Genomic DNA, 23,399 nt, shown 5'->3' on the forward strand with positions numbered 1-23,399 from the left:
CTACAGGGAAACCCTGTCTCGAAAAACCAAAAAAAAAAAAAAAAAAAGGTGCAGCCACTTCAGATAAAAAGTTTGGGCGGTAAACAAAAAGTCTTACTAAAAAATAAGTTATATGTCTAATTTAAGATTAGAAAAAGTATTCTTGTGCCTATTGAGGACGTGGAAGAATATGAAGACACAGTGGGACAGACAAGCTGTCTAGAGGAAGAGAGAAGCCTTCCTCCATGACCATTTGAATTTCAGTCCTTCAGTTTTTACTTCAGAGACAATATCACTGGTAAGTAAAAATTACCTGTTACTATTCCTCTAGTTCAGCAAATACTTTCCTTATTCCAAACAAACAAACAAACAATTATTCAAATAGATGGTTCCAAGGAACAGGCTACTACTATGGCATGCTCTAGCTGACTGTACCAAGGCCTCAGCTGGAAACCTCACATGGCTATTTAATAGAGATCTGAGGCAAATTACTGATGCAAAACCGACGTCTCAGAGGCCTTTGGTTTTTTCACTTTCAAGACCAGTTTAGGGAGTTACCAGCCTGGCTACTAACCCAGCAAACAGAGGACAGGGCAATTCTCATGATCTCTCTATTTTTTGTTCTAAGCAAAAACCAAAGACACAAAGCAAAGGGCCAGGTGTAGATCTCAGGTGGAAAAGTCATAGGGCAAAGACCAAATGAAGTGTATCTGAGTTACTCCCCAGTAGTTCTCAGATCTCTCTGATTGACTAAAAGAAAGCAAAAGATCCCCACTGAACAACACTCAGAGAAGCAAACACCAGGAACCAGTTAAGATGCTCATCATACAAACAAGGGAAAACCACATAATGGGATCTTAGTCAGGCTTCAGACCCCACAGGAAGTGGACGCAATGCCCTGTTAACAGAGGTTTGCTTCTGGCAAAGAGAAGCAACAGCTTATGACAGGAAGTAGTTCAGTGCTCTCTGATTCTGCCAGGTGTGACCAGAGTTCCCAGACTACTGAATTCTGAGTTCTCTGAAAAGTTGAGCAATATACTTATGAATGAGGACATTGGGTTTTAGGAGCCTGTCGCTAGTCAGGAATTATGATCAGATGGCCCTAACTACACAAAAAAATGAAGTGGGACATCACTCACTAAAACCCCATACAGGCAACTCTAGAGGATCCACCAAGACTCAAGGAGTTCCCAAGTCTTCAGTTTGGTGTCTTCACTGGCTAGTTGTCCTGGTTTATCTGAAGTGATGTGTGGAAGTGCATGTATGCACCTGTGTCTTAGACTGATATAATTTCAAACTTACAGAAAACTTGCAAGAATCATAGAAAAAAGCAGCTTAACACTCTTTAGCAAGATGGATCAACTGTTTGCATTTCTTTGCCATTCTTCCCTGTTCTATACATGTGCCTGCAATACACTTACTTATATATGTAGACTAGTTCTATATGTTTCCTAAGCTCGGGGCACTACACTCTTTGGCTTCATTACTATAATCAGGAAATTTAATGAGGATATAATTTTGTTCTCTATTCTGTAGTTCAGAGTTTTTGTCAATTGCCCAAGTAATGTCCTTTATAGATAGTTACCTTTGTTCTAGGTTTAAGATTCAATTTAGGTTTGTGTTTCCTGAGTCTCCACTAATCTGCAGCAGATGGTCAGGCGTTGTTTGTCATTCTTGACCGTGGCAGTTTTTAAGAACACAGGTTATCTGTCTGCACATGTTGTCTCTCAATGTATTTGACTGATGTTTCCTTAAGATTGCACTCATATTATTCATATATGGTAGTATAATTCCAAAAGAGTATTTCTACTTTGTAAGGAGTAAGAAGAATGAGAGAAAGAAGAGAGAGAGAAAGAGAGAGAGAGAGAGGTTGATTGATGTCTAATTTTCTTCTAGTAAACAAAGTAATTAGAAAATAAACCCAACAGAAAAAAAGAACACCACACAAGTGTAGTAGCATTTCACTTGTATTTTAATAAATAAAACTTGCCTGAGGATCAGAAAAGTAAATGTTGGCCAGCCGTCTAGACCAGGCAGCAATAACACACACCCTTAATCCCAGTAGACACACGTTTGCCAGGCGGTAGTGGTACACGCCTTTAATCCCAGAACTAAAGAGGATTATAAAACAGGAGGAGATAGCTCTCAGGTACAGTCTCGTTCTGAGATTCCTGGAGGCAGGACTGTCATTTTTGAACTGAGGTGGAGCTAAGAGCCAGTGGCTGGCGGCTTCACTTTTTGGATCTTCAAGTTGAACCCCAATTTCTCTCTCTGAGTTTTTATTAATCATATTTCACACAAGTTCATGTATAGATTATTTATAACCAAGAAAAGTTGGAAGCAACCTATACATACAAAGTCAGGACTTTGCTTGGCAGCTTTGCTATCACTAGATTCTAAGACACATATTTCTTTTCTTTTAAAAATCTTCAAAATAGGAAAACCTGTAAGTTCTGAGTCTTCTCAGAGCAGTTTCTAAGTCAGGGAGAACTCCCAGTTCTTCATTATTGTTGGTACTGCACCAGAACAAGGAATTCAAAGGCTTCTAAAAGGCAGCCATACTGTCAAAAGAAGGCACATGTGTTCAGTATTTAAGAATCTGACATAAAGACTATCTTGTCTGTGCCCTTCTACTGGTGTGTAGTTATGACCTGGCAGTAAACCCATCCTCTCAGGTTTCCGCTTTGTTCTTCCTTTTCCTGCACCATCCACCTTCCACTTCTTAAATTTCAGGGAACTGAGGAGAGTAAGAGCGAAGCAAATAAACACGGCCGAACATACTGACTGGTGATCACAAGTCTCACTGACAGCTATTCCTACAGAAAAGGAACCTGTTCTACAGATATCAACAAGTTTAGAACTGACGGACTTAGGAACTACAGTTTCAAAGTAGATAAGTCTTGGTCCTTATTCTACTTTAAACAATGCTGCATTCATATTTTGAAAACTGATAGGAACATTTTAATTTTTCTAAGTGATTTTTTTCCCCTACAGCCAGGGGAACGAGAAGCAGAAAGCTGAAGGAGAAAGGAAAAGGAGCTGTCAGAGCAAGCATTCAGTTACATGAAGAATGGCTTTGCTAGTGATGTATTATTTTACTGAATATTAACAGGTTTGAGATTTTCAGAGGACCCTAAAATGACAAAGAAAAAGAAAGCAGCAATGTATGTTTTCCTCTGGCACTCCCCCTGTGCCATGTCATGGGGGAATGAAACCATTTCCTATAAAATGTACCTGTCTTTGCTTCCACTTCTCCTGTCCTCCCCGTTCGCTGTTTCACCTTCCCCTCGCTCCACAGCCATGGCCCTGTATCTATGTGCATGAGTTTCCCACTTGTAAGAGCCTCTGCACCATAACATGCTTTCCCATCATCCCACCACAGACGGCGAACAAAGGAAGAGAACTGTCTAGCACAAAGCTCCTATCAAAGGTGTTTGGACTACGGGAAAAAGGTTCCTTCACAACTTGCCCTTTCCCACCATTTTCTTAAGCAAATTATTTTATACAGTTACCTAAAAGTAGGTTGATAGACATATTAAGACTCTTGACCAAAATAAAGTTTAAAAGCAAAACTATGGTTTTTGCTTTATTTGTTTGCTTTTTAAGACTCTGGATGATGAGTCTGTCTGTTAGGATCTGGATCCAGGCTCTAGCGCTCACCATTGTGGGGCCCGGGGAAAAACAGAGAACTTCTTTGAGCACTTCTTTCTTAATTCGCAAAGTAGACATTAAACACGCTGGGTTTTGTAAGGCTGTTGTGGACTCACACACATACACACCCACACAGACCCCTAGAATGAGAGCAGAAATATAGCAAGACCAAAGCCAATGTTAGTTACTATTAGACTGGTTTCCCATTAGATATATAAAAGGCACACCTAAAAGGAAGCAGGATGCCAACCGTGCAGGCTCCATCTGGACTGTTACTGCAGTACTCCTCTGCTCTGAGCAGGATATTAGCACCCTTTTGGTCTGAGAGCTGAGAGAGAAGAACATTTCCTACACAGTCCTGAAAAATGGGTCTGTGCATCTACTCTGCAGAAGGCTTTGAACTTGCTTAAATAACTTAATCCTCTCGAGGAACTACTATAACCCAGCTTAGCTTCTAATTGTTTTCTGAATTACCTGCATGCACATTAACAAGCTGCAGGATCTGGGGATGTGGCACAGTGGTACAGAGCTTACATCTGTAAGGGGCTTTTACTCAGTCCTCGGCACTGAAAAACCTATTCATGAAGACACCGAGCTGTAAATAGAATCTTTTACCTTTCATGACTCAGAGTAGAATTGATGTCACTATATATGTGAGAATGTCTCACATAGATGTGAGAAGGGAAGGTCACCATACCCACAAAGGCAACTGCTCAGAGCCTCATTCTGGGAAGATTCTGTTTCCATTTGAGCAGTGACTCGAGGAAGCTACTGGTGAGGGCAGCACCACAAACTGGTAAGGTGAGAAACTGGCCTTTCTTCATATCTGTTGACAGCAACCTTCTCTGCTTATTTCCCGTGGCAGATGGAAGAAGACAGGACCAACTTCCTGGGCCCTCATTATCCTGACGTGCACCTCGCATTCTCCAACCACACCTGCTCTTCTTCATCTGTGACCCTCTGTTGATGGCCACAGAGCAGTCAGAAGTGGGGACAGACACACAGTTCAGAGGCTAAGCTGGAGGACAAATACCTTCCTTCCTTTCCCCTATGGTAGGACACTTCTGGGATACATTTTGTCTAGTCTTCTGAGAGTGCCCAGTGGGCTGAGTGCCAGGTGTTCACAGCCATAACCCATTCAGTCACACACTCACTGGCTGCTTTCCGTCTCTGTCACTTTCCTCCCTCCTTGACTGTGCTTCTGGGACTACCTCTTAAGTAAGTACCTGCAACAAATCCTTGGCTTGAGATTTGTTTCCAAAGGATTCCCAAGTCATTTGCTCTTTCAATAGGGGCACTTGAGCTTTAGGATTCCGTTTCCCTCCTATGAGGGGTCTGTTCCTTAACCTCTTGGTGATGACCCTGGCCCTGCAGAGGCTGTCCTGGTTTTATGGATACTGCTCAGAGGCTGAGAACAGCTGTCGCCACCCCCCTCCCCACCACACCTTGAGCAAGGAAAAAACATCCTCACCATCTAACACTGGGATGCTGCCTCACCTACAGTGGGGCTGCTCCAAGTAGCAAGTAGGTCACCTCTGCTGACCTTCCTCAAGTCAATGGTTAAAGCTGTTTCAAAGCTTTTTTCCTGACCAGCAGACTCACAGTGACTCTGGTGTCTGCCTGTGCAGGCTTTCTCCATTTAAACTCTTTCTACTGTACAATCAAGCCAACTGGAACAGATGTTCCCATTACTGAAACATGAAGAACTCTAACAATCTGCTACATTCCTAAAACCATCTTTTTATGATCTAGCCTTATTGCTTTGATCTAGCCTCTCTCCTCCATCAATGATTTCTTCTGCAATGGCTACCCTGATTATGATTTCTCCAGGTTCACCCTGGGCCAGCTTCACTCCTGTGATAAAATCAGTCTGTGTCTTCCTTTGTCCCAATAAGCACAGATATGAACACAAGCACACATTATTCTAAGGAAAGCTCAGTTCTTGAGCACAGAGCCTTAGTTATGGGTAACTGAATCTCACGATACATCTGTCCAAATTCATTTTATGGTGTGTCCCACAATCTCTTTAGATTTCAGCCTCACTGTGCAATGACCTTCTGGGCTTCCCTGCTCCTACTCCTTTACTGGTAGTGCTATGACTGCCAACAGTGTCCACACTTTGCCAAAGACCATCCATCGTCCTACTCATCCTTTAGTGCCTGCCAAGCACCATTTCCTCTACTAAGGCCTGTGTTAGGCACCACAGAGGAAGCAGCCTCATCTTTCTCCTGCAGCTCAAGTTCATCCCCGTAACTAACTGGCACTTATTATTAACTCATTACACACTACCTTGTGCCTCAGAAAGAACACTGTTTCTCGAGAGCAAGAATTAAGACATTCTTGGAGAGGCCTACTGTGGCTTCTCAACAGAACAGTTACTCAGTGACTGTACTATGCACTAGAAAGTTCCAGACACCAGTAACTGGGCATGGAGAGAAATTCCTATGACTATCTAAAGAAGAGGAGCTTGGATTTCAATACAAAGTACAACATAATTCATAAGATAAGGAATTGTTCAGAAATTAGCATTTAATGAGGATTAACTAAGCCATGATTTTGCTGCAGTGTTTACCTTTTAACTGATTAGACATCAAGAGAAAATTAGAAAAGGCAAGATACAAGTTCCTCAGAATGTTGCCTAATTGATTTTTATTACAGTCAACAGTCAAAGCTTTTGAGGACAGCTTTCAATACAAAGAAAATGCCCTGTTCTAATTATCAAATGGAGACTCCATAACTATAGGCAAGGTAAGGAGTCAATAGTGCAGACAGGGAGTTAAAACTCTCCATTTTACTTAAGTGTCATTGATACAGCCATACTAAGAATGTGTCTATCAGGAATAGCAAAGAAAGAACAAACTGGAATATGTCTATCAAGAACAGCAGAAAAAGAACGAACCGATTTGTAGATTCAAAGTATGTCAATTATTTCCCGGCCAAACATCCAACAGAAATGTCGGTCTGGTCTGGAAGTCTATCACATCACACCACATTTACCCCACATCTCATGCTGTATAAATCACTTATCATTAAAGGCCTTTTATATAGGTCAAGGTTGCTGGGGCTTGGTGTTTTGTATCTTACTGTTTAAAGAATACTCTAAATTCTAGCTTTTTAACTTTTTAATCTATGGAAAAAGAAAACTAAAACTTCTGTAAACTCAGATTAATGCCTGCTACTGCAAGGAAGAAAGGAAAACTAAAACCTTCCTCCTACCATAAAAACAAAATAGTGTGGCCTCTGTTTCTTTTCTGATAAGAGTCTTAAATACCAAACAGTTAACTGCATAATAACATTTACTGGCAGCCAGGCAGCCTGCTTAGCAGATATATAAAGCAGGTAAAAGGAGAAAAAGTTAATTTCTTGGCTGAATGATTCCATCGGTAGCTATAGGGCAAACCTGAAAGTCTTTTAGTAAAGTAGCAGTTGATTCTTCTATCAATCTGTAGCACACATACTCTTCCAAGGAAAGCATTAAATATGAAAATCATATCCCGTTATCATCTGTTTCCAGCTTTCAGCCCAGTAAGCTTTTCTTAATGAATACTGCAGCCTAAGGAACAAGCACGCTGGTGGCTTCTCTGAATAATGGAGTGATGCTACCATTTTTGCTTATTACAATATCGACTGGCTGAGGGGGTTTCACACATAGTCACAAGTGACTACTCTTGCCAGCATGCTCCAAGTTATTACAAGATGTTTTTAGACATTTCATCTAAAAGAGCTTTACTGCTTTTAGTGAAGAAAACATCTATGGTCTTGAGCAGAATCATTTATATGGAGATAGGCAGAAGGATTAGAAGCCTGTATTACGGCAGATACATAGCAGAATTTATTTAAGTATTCCTTGCCAGTCTTTTTGTCTGTTGCTTAGATATGCAATCTTTTCTTTCCACTTTGTCTGTGAAAAGGTTCAAATGTAAAAATTATACATACAAAGGAAAGAATCAAAGCGCCATACTTAGTTTATTTTCATTTAAAACATTTCTCAATCCAATAAAAAGCAGCTACAAAACACTAATGATAAAAATACAGTTTTACCTTTTGCAACACCTTCAGTTTTCTATAAAATCTTAAGTCCAAGTGACTACCTTTTGGCAAATTTAATTAAATTAGACATTAAAACAGTATCATAGAAGCAAAATTCTTTAGATAATCATGGTTCCATCAAAAACTCCTTATAATAAGGTAATTTTATTTAAAACTCTCAACATATGGGCACTCTAAAAATTGTCTAAATTTTATGTCTAAAAACCATAAAGTCCATCGCCTTACTGTGCTACCTTTTCTCTGGCTTCACCTTCCGTCCCCAGGCTGTCTTTCAACAGGAGGTGCATCTTCTTCATCTCGGCCTCATATTCAGTCTAAACATAAACAAAGTTTGATTTTATGGGAGATACTATCACTATTACAAGTAAAAGCCAACTATAGTCATCTTTGCAACAAAAAAGGAACAATGGAGCAGAAAGAAGCTGACACTGCTGAGAAATTCAGCTTATCTTAGAAAACAGGCAATTTCACAAATAATGTATCAAAAGTTGAACTCTATAAAATGCTACATAATTTTAAAGTAAAACAAGGCTTAGTGGATTTTTAGTTTTCTACCTTTTTATGGAAAACCTTAATCCTCAATATATAGCAATAGCATATTTTCTTTAAACTATCATGAAAACCCAGTTACTTGATTCTTAAAATTACATGTTAGAAGTCTATTTTCAAAGCCAGGAAGAAAGGAAGAAAGAAAGGAAGAAAGAAAGGAAAAAAGAAAGAAAGAAAAAAGAGAAGTCCTATGGGTTTGTTGTATTATTACATATTTTATCTTATATCACTAGGATCCTCAGAGTCACAAAATTCAGTACATTCTTTACTAGGGCATCAACTTGAATCAGTTTTATTCTCTAAGAATAAGAGTATTCTGTAGGCAGTCACCAGTACCATCAAAATCAAGTTTGCTCGGGCATCAGTAACAGCATCAAGAGGCCTGCATTGTCACCTCACTATAACTATATATATGAAACTATATGAAAAAGGAAATGATTCAGTTCCAAAATGTATTCCTCTAAAATGCACAGCATCAAAGTACTTTGATTCAGTATATTCCTACTCAAAGCCTTAAAAAGCCGCTGACTGCAGTCCATCACAGATAAGTATCAGGATGTTTCTGAATTAAGCAGTTATACAAACAATTAGAAACATACCTCCGAGATAATGAATTAAAGGCTGTTTCCTTAGCTCCCATTCTGAACAAAAAATAGGTCTGAAATTTGTTTTGACAGACAAAAAAATGCATAAGCGACAATAACCCAAACTGAACATCTGCTTTAACATTTTTAAAGACATTATACATGCCCATCTTTTTAATAATGATTTTTCTTCTAACAGGTGCTATTAACATGACAGAGGGCAATAATGATCAAGGAACTATGTAGCTAAAGTTTATATAAGACCAGTGCAAATGATACAATAAGATGATAAAGTAAACAAAGGTAGTGGAATAGGCAGCTATCAAAACGCAGTTCCAACACTTCAGCTCTGAGTCTACATGTTTGAATTCTGACAGACTTGATTCCTAAGCCCAAACACTTTCAAACTGCAAACTTGTCAGATACTAGAAGTACCTTTAAAAAGACGAGAGTAAAAAAAAAGACGAGAGTCAGATTACAATAGAGACATAAAATAAAAACACATAAAACTGCTCCTGTTATGACTATAATTTTTTTTTGTTATGATCAGTGAGTTTTGGACCAGTCTGGTTATTAGGGAATAAAAAAGAAAAAACAAAGTCTAGTCCGACAGAGGACATGTCCTTGTTTGAATCTCCATTCTCTTGTCTCATCCCTAATCTTCTCTCTGATCAGGCTCAGTTTTTTCTGTTTCCTTAAAACATCAGGGCTTGGAACAGATCCTTTCTCTCTAGTGTATACCCCTCCAGTCTTCCTTTCCTTTCTGACACACAAACTTTTCGTGGTTAGATTTGTTGATTTAGGGGGGCAGGGCAACTCATGTCCTGGTAGCATCACCTAATCCAGAATCCCCAGGATGACCCTCTTGTCATTTTCCCCAACCTGGAAAACCCGTTTTTATAAACTAGCAGCACTGAGTTAACCCATGTGAGAGCGCCTTCTGTCAGCAACAATTCTGCTTCATGGCACTGGTGATGCTGTCCACCTAAATTTAAGAGAACCTCTCCACTCGCTCCCTCATACGCAAAAGCAATTGATTTCAGCTAAATTACTTACTAGGCACCGTTAACAATGCTGGGCCATGGGAAGAGGAGACAAGCAGACCTACAGACATTTCAGGTCTCTGGGTTCCCCCGCACTTACAACACATTTTCCCTCCTACTGCATTCTCACTTTCCTTCCCTTTTCCCTCCCCACACTGTCATTTGCCTGACAACGTCCCCACCACCCTTCTTCCCTACTACTTTCTTTCCCTCCCTGGTTTCTGGAATTGCACAGCTGATTCTCAGTTACAGACTAGGGAAACAGCTTAAGCTAAACAGGTATTTACGGTCGGCAGCCCCACTTCCACAGGTTATAACTGAAGATGGGCACAGTGACAAATTGTTTAATTTGATTCTCAGGTGAATCTTTGGTTTTCTCTCCCCCTATTTTTTCCAATACCCGTGCTTCCTCCTAGAGAGTAGAATCTCACTAGAAGACACAAGAGAACGTGCATTTATTCAACTAGCACTTATAGTAACAAGGTATACATAAGATATAACTAACCCCATATTAGTTCTCTCATAGGTGGCTACAATCCATTAAGAGAACCAGACCCCAAATATGGAAGAACTGACTTTCAATCAGGTCTCAATGCTTACTGAGTACTTATTGGAATCACAGTCTGGGTAGGACACAGAGCACTGACATCCTAAGACAAGGAACCCACAGTGAAATAAGAACAACCAATACATAAATAGAATATCATGAGGGAAGGACAGAGGTAATTACGACACAGATTTAAAACAGGGCAAAGTGACAAAGCAGGTATGAGATAATGTGGGGCATCAAGGAAACGCTGTTTGTTCATCAGGTTAGAGGACTGTGGGTATATGTGATCATGAAAGAAGGGTGCATACGTCCAGCAGATAAAGAAGTAGAGAAACAGTGGAAAGATACAGGGATGGAAGAGGTAGAGGAAGGGAGACAGGGAGAGAGACTATGTGTATGTAATTATGAGGGGTGCATCATAGGACTGAGGTGGGGGTAGTGAGCAAGTACAGACCAGCACCTGGGCTCTGACCTAAGATACCCGGGCTACCACCTCATAAATGGGTGAGGCTTGCCCTGGTGATGACCCTTCCTGAATTCTGACATGCTGGTGCCATGCCTGGTACAGTGTGGGAGGCTGCACAAGTATTAGTAAATAAATACTCTATTCATGTCTTAAGGACCCTTTTCTGGGCTCCAAAGTTCCAGTACCTGAGTACCTGTGTCTAGGGCTTCTCAAACCCCAGGGAGGTTTCTCTGTCTATAGGAGTACATGACTAATTCTCCAGCCCCATGTGCACCCCTACCCATCCATTCTCAGCCCACACTGCTTCAAGAGCCCCTGCAGAAAATCATAAGCTGAGCCATGAGATTGGTTCATTCTTTTTCAGCTTTCAAGGTATTCTAAAGGATTTATCATTATATATACAAAAAGGTGGGGCAGGCTCATCTCTACAAAGGAGGAGAAACTGACCAAATGTAACTTGAGAAAAACCCCCATCTCTCAAAAATTGTTTCAACTCGTTCTCCTTCCTGGAATTCTATGAATTTTAAGTTCATGTGTATTAACTATGCTCTATCCAGGACAAAGTCTGCAAAATTTGGAGACATAGGTGATGCGCTCTGAACATCTTTAAGTAATTTACCCAAAGTCCTCAGCAAGGAGGTAAAGATCTGGCATCAAAGTGGAAAAGCATTAAGAGGGAACAGACGACTCCATCATAACTAAGGCCAACACTAGACACTGGCATAAAAAATCAACATCTCCTAGGACAAACCTCTGCTTACAGCTAAACTAATGGTCATAAACTGGGTTTCTTGCATTAGTGCTGGGTTCTGCGGACATGTGCTCAGCAAGCAGCTGTGGATTCGGTGTGACTGCTAAGTCCCGGCGCTACATGTACCTCATGTCCTTCCAACTGCAGCTACAGGGCCTATTCTTTTATTCCATCAACACAATTGTTTCAAACAAGGAATTCTTATTCCAAAATTTAAAGCAACATAATCTATGTGATTTTTGAAGCATGTTATAAATAAAACTTTCCATATTCTTATAAAGTTTGTTCTTTTCTGGAAAAAAAAAGATCCTCTATACTGATACTCTTTCCTAGCTCATTATACAAGTTTCTAAAACATATGTTATATATAACTAATACTCTAATATAAAATTATTTACAAAGGATGATTCCAATTCCTTTCTCCAACATTGATTATAAGAAGAAATCGTTGGATAAGGTCATATGATATAAAAACGCGAAAATTTTCCATTATTTCCTTTATTCCTGAATTGCCCACTGCTTTACTTTCTATGTGAAATCTCTGAGTCGTTTACAATGTGGATAATGGCAACTGCTCTGAACCTTGAGCTCTTGACTGGAATACTGAGGGGCAAAACTTGTTAAAGCTTAAACACAGCTAATCCCAGAACTTGGTTTCTAAACTCTGCTGCCCCACCTAAGCCACTACAGCCCTTTGAGCAAAAGGCTACAGGCAGAGAAGACACAAGGCACACTTACAGCATCCTGCTATGCCCCAAGGAAAGAAGGCTCACAATACAAAGGGTCACGTACAAAGGGCACAGGAACCATCAGTGGCTGCAGGTGTAGCTCAGTATATGTGCTGAACATCTTTAAGGTACTAGTTTCAATCCCAGCACCCAAAAATAGAGACTTCCATTGGCTACTTTTGTAAAAACAGGAACAAAAATAACTACTGACGTCAGGGACTCCTTATTGGACACTTCAGGAAGCATGATTCATCTGGGACTCTTACCAAAGTCAACTAGAACCGCAGCATAATATCAAGTCACATGTCAGGGCTCCACAGTATGGCTATATCAGAGGACACTGCACAGACACAGCATTCTTGGAACTGCACAAAGTCCTGCCAGGCAGTGCTAGTCCAACCACATTTCCTGTTCACAGAGGATGCAGCAGAAGGTGGGGGCAGATTCTGGATAAAGAAACCAAAACTCAAACTTCAAGTGACCAGAAATTGGCTGTCAAAATAGGCAATGCCATGAAAAAAAATTTTTTTAGAATTAGATTAAAATAGACTTTGAAGGTCACGATGAAATATATATCCAAATAACATGTAAGCTCTAGTGGGATCATGGTCTAGAAATAGAAGATGCTTTTTAGGGAAACTGAAAAAATTTGAATATGAGCTGAATATTAAATGGTACTGTGGATTAGTTAGTTTTAAGGATGATAAGAAGAATATAATTATATAAGAGACTACTCTTGTGCTTAAGAGCTTAGGAGAAAAGGGTCATGATGTAAGCAGGAGACTTTGATTGCTCAGAAAGAAAAGCCCACATGTATATACAAAGTAAATACTGCAAAATAATTATACCTGTTACATCTAGTGGAGAATATGTGCCCACTAGAATAATTCCTTTTATTTTTCTGTATATTTGAAGTTTTTGCAATAAAATTAGGCTAGAGAAGAACTGCTAGACCATAAGAAAAAAAACCACTGAAACCAACTTCTTCTATAGCCAGTATTCTGTTGGGTTAACCTGGGCAACAACACCTGCTACTGCAAACAGCAGGGGGGAAAGCCAAGCTCTGGCCTTCCAACCTTGGCATAAGTTTTAGAGCACCATGTAGGCATGCACTAGAAGAGACTAAGGTGCCAGAATAAAAGAAAGCCTTGAACAGCAGTCACTATACCAAGAGGCTAGGAGCACAAAGGTCAACTCCCAGGGAGCACTCCTTAGTGCTCCCCATCCCTAATGGACTCTTGACCTGAAGAGAGCAGCCCAGACCAAAAAAGACACAAAACAGGGAAAAAAAAGGACTCAAAAGAGGGAACTGACTTCTAAAAGGAACCTTAAATTCGCACAATAACAAATAACCCTGTCCAGACAACTGAAAGTGGCCGCCACTGATCTGGGAAAGCTTTTCAGAACACACTGTAGAAAACAAGAAGCTACCTTCAGTTTCTGAAGCTTCTCTGAATTTGTAGTCAAGTGTTCAACATAAGTCTGGACACACTCGAACTTCTTTAAATATCCTTGGTTTCGGAGATGAGCCCTCCTTTCAGATTCACAGATTTCCTTCAGGTATTTCTTTAGTTTTGCACATTTCAGCTTAGCTCTTAAGGAAAAAAAGTAAATCTTTAATAATATAGCTCAAATTTAACAAACGTAAGAATAATTTTCTTTAATAAAAGTGTTAATAAGACAATAAAAATCTAAGAAATTTTACTCAAAGCATTGACACCCAGGGAACAGAATGCATATGAAAGTTCAGAGAAAGAAAATTATTATGGTATCACATTGGTCATGACATGCTTCTCCTGAGAAATGCACAGTGCCACTGGACAACACAGGAAAGCCTCGTGCTGTGGGGACAGGTCTCACCACACAGCCGAGGATGGGCTGGAACTTGTGGTCCTCTTCCTTGGCTTCCCCCGTGGGAATATTACAGGTGTGTGGCACCATGCCCAGCTATGTGAAATCTTTTGTTTTGTTTGGTTTTTTTGGTTTTGGTTTTTGGATACAGGGTTTCTCTTTGTAGCCCTGGCTATCTTGGAACTTAGTCTATAGACCAGGCTGGCCTTGAAGAGATCTGCCGGCCCTGCCTTCTGAGTTCCAGAATTAAAGGCGTGCAGCACCACACCAGCTCTGGATTTATTTCTTAAACTGGAGTCTGGTTTCAAGAGCACCGTCTCTTGAGTCATAGTCAGGTGCAGACTTAGCCCAGTTTCTATATGATGGCAATTTTTAAATTAATCCCTCATATAAAAGCAGAATCAAACTATAAACTATAGTCCATAAAATTAAGAGAATTTAAAATACAAAAACTGTCATTTAAATAATGTATAAATGCATTAGACATTACAACATGTTAGTGAAATATTTTGTGGCAAAATTAAACTATAAGAAACCTTTTGGAGACTCTTATCCAAACTGTAAAAGTAAAAGACATAGGAGACAGCTAAGTGCACAAGCTTCTCTTCTCATAGACCGAGATGCTAATCGTCTTCCTACTTCACAATGAACTGAGCCACAGATGAGCACCTTAGGGAGCATTTGTATTATTGATCCAGTAAGATATTTTATATTCGCTCATCTACATATTTTTTTACCTTCCCGGTACAGATTTTTGAAGATCCTAGAAATTTCAAAATTTAATCAACAATAGATCTTAAGCCTCTAACTCTAGGTCAACAAGATTTCTGAAATCCCTGCCCCCTCCCATTTTGGGGGCAGTGGAGGGGAGTGTTTATGTATGAATGTGTGTTCTGTGCAAGTCAGAGGACAACCTCGGGTGTCACTCCTCACCTTTTATCTCGTTTAAGACAGGGTCTCTTGTTCACCACCACATATACCAGATTAGCTGGCTCACAAATTCCTAGGGAGCTTGGTCTCTGCCTACCATCTTGATACGGGATTTCAGACAGCACCACCATGTCAGGCTTTATGTGGACTCTGAACTTCAGTCCTCAGGCGTGTCCAGCCAGGACTTCCTCACTGGGCCATCTCCCCAGATCAGAAGGTTACCATACTAATGACACGTGCTTTAACTATGATTGGCTGTCTTCATCTTTCCTTCTGAATAAAACAATTTACCACTGTTTTTACTGCCTGTACCTGCATTTTTGACACAAATGACGGTAATGGAGGGTGACTCAACACACTCATATCTAGAGACTTAATAAAGCCGCTTAGCAGCCACATCTTCTCCACTCAAACTCTAGTCGCCCTTCTTGCTATTAGCCTTCAAAACCGGTAGCGCAATCCATCCGTCCACCCACGCAAACCCGCATCTATTCAGGAGTGCGAGTATAAAAACTGTCTAGCTACAGTCAACAGAAAAACATGCAGGTAATTACCACGTGCTGAAGACTATGAGGGAAAGGAAGGGACTTTTCAGAATAACCTGCCCTAGCTGAACCTGCAAGGAGGCCCTCCCAGGGGCAGCAATTTTTCAGGTATGGCCTGAAAGATGAAAAAAAAGCTAGCAAATCAGCGGCAACAATAACATGACTTAACCACTACAGGAAATAAATATGTTTAAGTAAGAACAAAAAGAGTATACTGCCTTATTTTAAAATATTTAAGCAAGCTGGGCAGTGGTGGCACATGCCTTTAATCACAGCACTCGGGAGGCAGAGGCAGGTGGATCTCTGCGAGTTCGAGGCCAGCCTGGTCTATAAGAGCAAGTTCCAGGACAGGCTCCAAAGCTACAGAGCAACCCTGTCTCGAAAAACAAAAACAAAAAAATTGAGTAAAATCGTATTGCTAACACAAATAAAACTAAATACTGAAAACAAAATGTTTATAATAGCTATATAAAATCATAGTATTTACTTCAAATTATTATGCATTGAAAATAAAATAATGACAAAAACATTCCAACTATAAGAACTATGATATAACAGTAGGGGTTCTTTTTTCTTTTCTTTTGGAAACAGGGTATGTAGTCCTAGATGGCTTGGAACTTACTATGTAGACCAGGCTGGCCTCAAACTCACAGAGACAGAGAGATCTGCCCGCTTCTGCCTCTAGAGTGCCAATATTAAAGGTGTGTGCAATCACCACAAGTATAGGGATTAAACTTTGACAACAAGCTGGACATTCATCACTGTCACCTCTTACCTGCACTTATCAGACTTATTGTATTCATAAAGCTTGTCTTCCAGGTCGAATCTCTTCTTTTCACTGTAATATCACAACAACAACAGAATAAGTCACTGTATTGTGCAAGCTGTTTTTACTGTATTCAGACCACGACAACCTTTAAAATCATGCCTTTGTGAGACTGTTCCATCAATCTATTTGAAAAAAGAGAAAATGTCAAGAGTGGCTGAAACAAAGACCTATCACCAAGGAAGCAGAAGAAACAAGGGGAACACCAATCTGAAGCAAAACCTCAAGATTCTCAACATCAGTGGAGCTCTGTTGTGCACCTGTAAAGCCAGCACTTGCGAGGCTGTGGCAAGAGGATCAGGACATTGAAGTCAGCCTGGGCTATATAGTGAAAACCTAGCTGAAAAACAAAAATTGACAAGGATTCTTTTTAACTTTTTAAATATTTATTTATTTATTAGGTATACAATATTCTTTCTGTGTGTGTGCCTGAAGGCCAGAAGAGGGCACCAGACCTCATTACAGATGGTTGTGAGCCACCATGTGGTTGCTGGGAATTGAACTCAGGACTTTTGGAAGAGCAGGCAATGCTCTTAACCGCTGAGCCATCTCTCCAGCCCTTGACAAGGATTCTTAAAGTAAGAGAAAATGTTTGAGGCCAGCTGGAGACACAAGACCTTGTGTGAGAAAGCAAACAAAGAAAAAAGAATGAACTCAGAATAAACGTGGACAGGACATCATATATTTATTTCCACATTAGAAATTCATGTCGAGATCATGATTATTAAACCTTCAAGGGTTCTATAACCAATTAGGTCCTTAACTCAGGAAAAATGAAGGACTAGATGGTACAGGGAATTTGCACTTAAATTGATCTTTAAGTACATCTAGAAGGCTATGCCTCCATGGTATTACAGCCATGACTGAAAGACTGAAGTCTGATCATAAGGAATCATCAAAAGGACCCAGAAAACTTAAATTGTCAGGACCATGACCAACAGGGATGGACCAAAAAATTCCCTCCAAAAAGACAGAAGAGATATGGCACACAAAATGCAAACCATGTTTCCCAATGAAACCCTAGACCAGTAAGGACCAGAAGGAAAGGGGGACATTGCCGGGACAACTGGTGTCTGGCATGAGTGTGTGGACTGGAACCGCGCGGCTGGCAGGAAACTGTGAGAGCTCTCCCATGGCTACCTAAAAGGGCATTCTTATTTAAGTACATTGAAGATTTTAGTGGTGATAGGCTATCACACCTGCAGTTTCAAATATTGCAGAGAAGAGCATTGATCTGAATAGGCATATGGAAAGAGAAAATGAAAATACAGTATCGGGACTTCAGGAGAATCCGGGTGAGGAAAATACTGGAGGTCTCTGTCCCATGTTTGCAACTCTGCTGTAAGCCTGACATTATTTTAAAAATGAGTCTGTGGTATCTAGTGAAGGGGGCCACCATTTCTCCAAAACTCCATCACCTCCCAAACTGCAAGTTCTTTTTAATAATGATGTAAATATCTTTGGTCTCAATTCCCTCTTCGGGGGATGCAGACACCTGCTAATCACACTTCCTCTCTCCAAACACTCCATATCTTAGCAACCACAGTCAGACGCATTGTGGCTCTCCGTTCCATGCAAAATGGTGCTGATCTCGTCAACTCCTCGTCTTCTAACTCCCTCCTCCATGCTGCTGCATCTCTAAATGGTGGTCCTTCGTGCGAGTTTTAAACATAAGGCTTAAAAACTTGATATTTACTTCAGTGAAAGTCAAAGGGAAAGCTTATTGGTAGGATCACTATGTGAAGCCTACATAGCAAATCTCTATTTCAGACTCTGAAATGCCCAAACCTGGGAGGCTTAACCAGCCCACGCTGCAGTCACTTGTGCCTCTCATCTGGGCTTTCACAGCTGCCTGTTCTTACAAGGCTGGAGATTCTGCATTTTAAGGCACTTGTTCTGTCTGTGCCTCAGTACTACAATTTTCCATCACCCTCAGCTCTACTCAACTAATGCCTCAGTGTCAATTTCTGGACCATTATGATATGTTACCCTGAATCAATATCACCATTGAAAATAACTGGGGCTGGTTAATGGACCTTTCAAAGGATGTTTTTATATACAATAATTGTTAAGCATCAGTCCCACTTATATGTTTCTACCACACTTGTGGGCACTATACACACTGCAACATGTCACTCCATTAGACTCTTTTAGATTCAATTATTGACTTTCACGACAATGCAGAGAAAGCACTACATACACACAGAAAAACATTCAAGCTATATAATTACACCTATGTGTGAATACTGAGAAGATGACTGGGGTTCAAGACAGGGCAGTTTCAAAGGGAGAGCCCAGCTATCAGCTCAGCTAACCTTTCAATGACTGCTTCTAAAAGGGGTGAGAAAGGCTGAACTGTGTTTGTTGTTGCCATTAATCTCCTGTTTCTCTAAAGTTTCCAAATTGATAAAGCATTTCCGACTGCTATCCAAATAGCAGCATTCGAGAGGACCACAGACTTTCAGGAGACAGCGCTCCCTATGCTGAGACTGGCTTTTCGCTTAAAATGTTATTACATTTATTTGTATGTATGTGTGTGTGTGTGTGTGTGCATGTGCGTGTGTGCGCATGTGTGTGCTCACACACATTCATGTGTGGCAGTCAGAGGACAACTTTCATGAATCATTTCTCTCCTCCCACCCTGTAGGTGGGATCAAACTCAGGGCATTAAGTTTGGCAGCAGGCACCTTCACCTGTGCATCCATTTCACCAGCACAGCTTTAATATTTTAAAAGCCTACTAACCTAGTTTTTTAAGAAGAAGAAGAGGAGGAGGAAAAGGAGGAGGAGGAAGAGGAGGAAAAGGAAGAGGAGGAGGAGGAGAAAAGAAAATGAATCTTTATTCTATATATATTAATCTAGTTCCCGCATTCCACTAAGAACCAAGGTTCAAAAGGGCCAGATGACCCTTTGTTAAGGTCTCAGGACTTGCCATGGCTAGAACTCATGCTCCCATGCTCTTACTTTAGTGTTCTCTCTAAAGTTATTTGCTTCTCTATCTTGTGTGCAGTATGCATTAATTAGAATTACTTACAGATTCTTAAAATGAAAAATGATCACACACAGGAACAGATTTATACTGACTTAAAAATAAAACAAATCTTCAAATGCAGGACCATGAACAGGCCATAAAATGTGATTCCAATTTCTTATATAACGTCAACAACCTTACCTTGCTTAATAATTAAAGCAAGCAGTGCTAAACATAAAGTGGATAACCACTACACAGTTATTGTGCCATAAGGACCATAAACAGCCAGGTGTGTCGAGCACAGGAGGCAAAAATAACTCACCACTGACTTAGTCCAAAAAGAATGTCATTTAAATCAGTCACATTTTAAGACCAGATCTTTAGCTATGAAACAGAAATGAGTAAAAGCCCAAGGTAACTAGATGACTCTTCAACTACAGCAATGAGCTAAAGGCACAGAAACAAAGTCTTGTTTTTTAATTATCTGGTATATGAAGACAGTTAATATCACCTTGGATGACTAGAAAAGTTTTGTTATTTAATGACAACACAAGGCCACTGGGTTCCACATAAGGCATTCATAACACCTAGACACTAGCTAACTGACTCTTGGATTCCACTCATAAACTCAAATATTTTACCAAACACTCTTTCACATTACTACACTGTAAGCCAAAGGGTCTGCTAGGTGTCATTTCTTCCCTCACAGAATATTCAATGTAGGCCAAAGAAAAAAAGGAAGTCGTCATCTGTGTTCCCCGAGAGAGCAGTAAGCAAGCTGAAGGTACAAACATTAGGAAAAGTGTTTGGAAAAGAAAGGCTCTGCAGGGAATGATACATAGATAGATAGATAGATAGATAGATAGATAGATAGATAGATAGATAGATAGATAGATAGATAGATAGATAGACAGACAGACACATACATACATACATACATACATACATACATACATAGAGATTTTTTAACATGGGATCTCCCTGGATGACCTGGAACTCATTATGTAGTCTAGGCTGGCCTCGAACCTGTGATCCTCCTATTTCTGCCTCTTCAGCATACACTACCACCAGTACACCCATAGCTGATTAATTTTTCTAAAGTGGGAGATTACGAGATCCCTAGGTAGGTGAGCAGGAGTGCATCAGAAAGAAAACAGGATGTAGAAAGAAGAAAAGACATGGAAAGGACAGCTAAGGCCTGTGGTAAATAGTTCACAAACAACTGACAAAAATTAAGTCTGGCATGAGACGCAGTTCCTTTGAAAAATCACTTTCTTTACCTCACCTGCAATTATCGTTATCATCTTAGAATTGTTATAGCTCTCCTGTTCCATCTGAATGATTCTGTAACTTTAACACTCATTAAATGTTTTATTTATCAAGAGATCCAAAAATCTATTTCCTTTCTTGTCAACTAATGAGATTTCTAAGTCCAATTAATTTGGCAGCTAAATAAGTGTTCCGACAACTTATCTTTCATGTGGTTATTTATCGTCAATTGCTTTACAATTTTCTCTATTTATAGAGTCTTAGATCTAGCTCTTTCCAATGGTTCTCATCTTTCATACCTTAATTAAAGGCAATCCCAACCCTCGAAGCTGAGCTCGTTGAAAATTTCATCCCTTCACTAAAAATTTAGGCGGCCCCTCCAAATGACTCCTGCGTTTTAACAGGGCGTGGGTTTTAAATATACACTTACACGCACAACACCCCACTCCAGCCTGAGTTCCTGGACCCGGCATTATTGATGCAGTGTGAGTGTCAAACTAGGATGACAATTTGAAGGGAGTGAGGAGGAGGCGTGTAGAAGAGGACTAGAGGACTTGATGGGGACTGGCAGGCAAAAGAACTCCCACTCTGACTTCTGGCCGCATCCTCAGGCTGAGGGACACGGCTTTAGTTGCCATGGGAGATTCTAGTCTCTCTCTCTCTCTCTCTCTGTGCCTAACTCAAACATAGGGTCATTTGTGTTGAACTTTGTGCTCCGGACCCCCTTCGGAGCTAGTGGAGGGTCGCAGGCGGGTCCCGGGCCTGGCGAACCTTTGGCGGGAATGGGAAGGAACGCCAGACAGGGTACCCGAAGATCTCAGTGGCGCAGCTGACTCCCCGCCCCGTCCCGCGACCGTACCTTTCCCGCAGCGCCTGCTGGAGCTGGCCCACCCTTTCGTAGTAGCTGGGGCTCGCCAAGAGCGCGGACGCGGCGGGGGCCTGGCGCCCGCCACCGCCACCGCGCCCTCGCGGCATCGCCACGGGGCAGCGCGAAGGCCTCCGTTGCCAAAGGAGACCGCCCCGACATGCAACGCGGGTAAACACGGAGCCAGTCCGCCTGAAGAGGGGGGGGCGGAGGCGGGGCGCCGAGGAGGCGGGGCAAGATGCCATGCGGGGCGGGGCGGGGCGGAGACTGAGAGCCTGGCTAGGCGGCGAACCCTAGTGGTACAGGTTACTTAGGGACCAGAAGCCCAGAGTTGTCACCTTCTCTCTGCTACAGCTGCATTGCTCTTCCCTGCTCCTGCTATAGAATCCGTACCGACTTTATTCATTTTATCAGATGCAGTTTCTTGTTTCCCACTCCTTTCCCTGCCTCTTTCTTCTTAGAATTTGCTGGGAGATACTGTAACAAGGTTATTTTGCTACCAGCACTTAAAAAGCAAAGCAAAAAGCCAGAAGAAGAAAAAAAAATTAAGGACTCCAAATACTCAGCAGATGTACACAGTCCCGTGCTGTCCTAGAAACGTGATGGCTCCAGTTGCCGTCAACTTTTACAGGAGAGAAAGATTTGGTTTCTAACTAGTTACTTGTGAATCAATTTACTTCTACAGACAATTCTCCAAGGTTTGGAGCCAGACTGCCTCGAATAAATCCTCTCTCCCAGTGTTCAGCTGTGGGGGAATCCAAGGCACCCCAGAGTGAATTAGGCAGGCTGTGACAGTAAGATTAATTTAACCTTAGATTATTTAAAATGAATTAGGGGTTATAAAGAACATAGTGTCAGTTTTTATCATTGCCTCCATCAACATGGCAAAAGGCTTCTTGAAGAAAGACAACTATATTCTGAAGCTCATTTAGAAAGGGAAAATAAAAATAAAAAATGTCTAAGCACATGTATGGAATCACTGTGTGGTTCTTTATTCTACACTTTTTTTAGGTTTCTTTTCTCAAGCCAGTAGTTTTATATGCAAAGCGTCACTTAAACCAAAGCATCTTTAATAGTGAGTCAGGACACCATGGTGGTTGCACAGAATCTGAATGGGGGTGGGGCTGTGTATTAAAAAGTTTGCAGAAGTAAACTTTTTGCTAAATGTACAAAGACCAAAACTCAATTGAAAATTAAGGCATCATGTATCCCAGGTGTTTCTAGAAGCATGTGTTCATACGTCACACCTTGACATAAGGCTCACTGTGCACGTCTGTCACGCTGACTTCAAATCTTAAACTGATCATTAGGGAAAGCAATGAAATGCTCAAAGGTCAACAATATAAGGGTATGACTTTACTTCCCCGTACTGTCTGCCTAAATGTTGAAGGGTACAAATAAAACTGGACCGGGCAATAAATCCATATAATTCCAGCCCTCAGTGGATGAGGCAGGAAGATCTCTAATTCCAGACAGGACTTACAGACTCTGCCTTTATAGAAAAAAATGTGGGTCAGGGAGGTATCTTAGCAAGCAAAAGGTGCTTGTTTTGCAGGTATGACAACCTGAATTTGATTTGCTTCCCCAAAGTTGTCCTCTGACCTCCGCTGGTACACTCTAGCACATATGCATTCACATTCACACGCACACAATACTGATCTAATTAAGCTCTCATGTATCAGGATAAGAGACTATAAGTAAAAGAGGGTCTCTCTTCCTGTCTTCACCATTATACCTTTGTAAGAGTGTGGACATCCAGGGTGGAATTCAGTTCTCTGACTCCTTTCCTAAT

The 23,399-nt window shown here is 40.9% G+C and overlaps 1 protein-coding gene across 3 annotated transcripts in view; it reads right to left on the reverse strand.

Annotated features, from left to right (window-relative positions):
• Kiz (kizuna centrosomal protein) overlaps window positions 1-21,737 on the reverse strand; it is a 105,208-nt gene extending 83,471 nt beyond the window's left edge. The window contains exons 1-4 of one of the 3 annotated variants that reach the window (XM_038330305.1): window positions 21,602-21,737; window positions 16,453-16,515; window positions 13,783-13,945; window positions 7,914-7,994 (exon numbers count right to left, since the gene is read on the reverse strand). In XM_038330305.1, the coding sequence (XP_038186233.1) occupies window positions 7,914-7,994; window positions 13,783-13,945; window positions 16,453-16,515; window positions 21,602-21,717 (423 nt within the window). In that variant the 5' untranslated portion in view covers window positions 21,718-21,737. Of the gene's footprint in view, window positions 1-3,639; window positions 3,737-7,913; window positions 7,995-13,782; window positions 13,946-16,452; window positions 16,516-21,601 lie in introns of those variants that run through there. The other 2 variants (XM_038330306.1, XM_038330307.1) reach the window with 2 other exon arrangements.
• Between the last annotated feature and the right edge of the window lie 1,662 nt (window positions 21,738-23,399).

This window comes from Arvicola amphibius, chromosome 5 (genome assembly GCF_903992535.2).
Source record: "Arvicola amphibius chromosome 5, mArvAmp1.2, whole genome shotgun sequence".
Taxonomy (NCBI): domain Eukaryota; kingdom Metazoa; phylum Chordata; class Mammalia; order Rodentia; family Cricetidae; genus Arvicola; species Arvicola amphibius.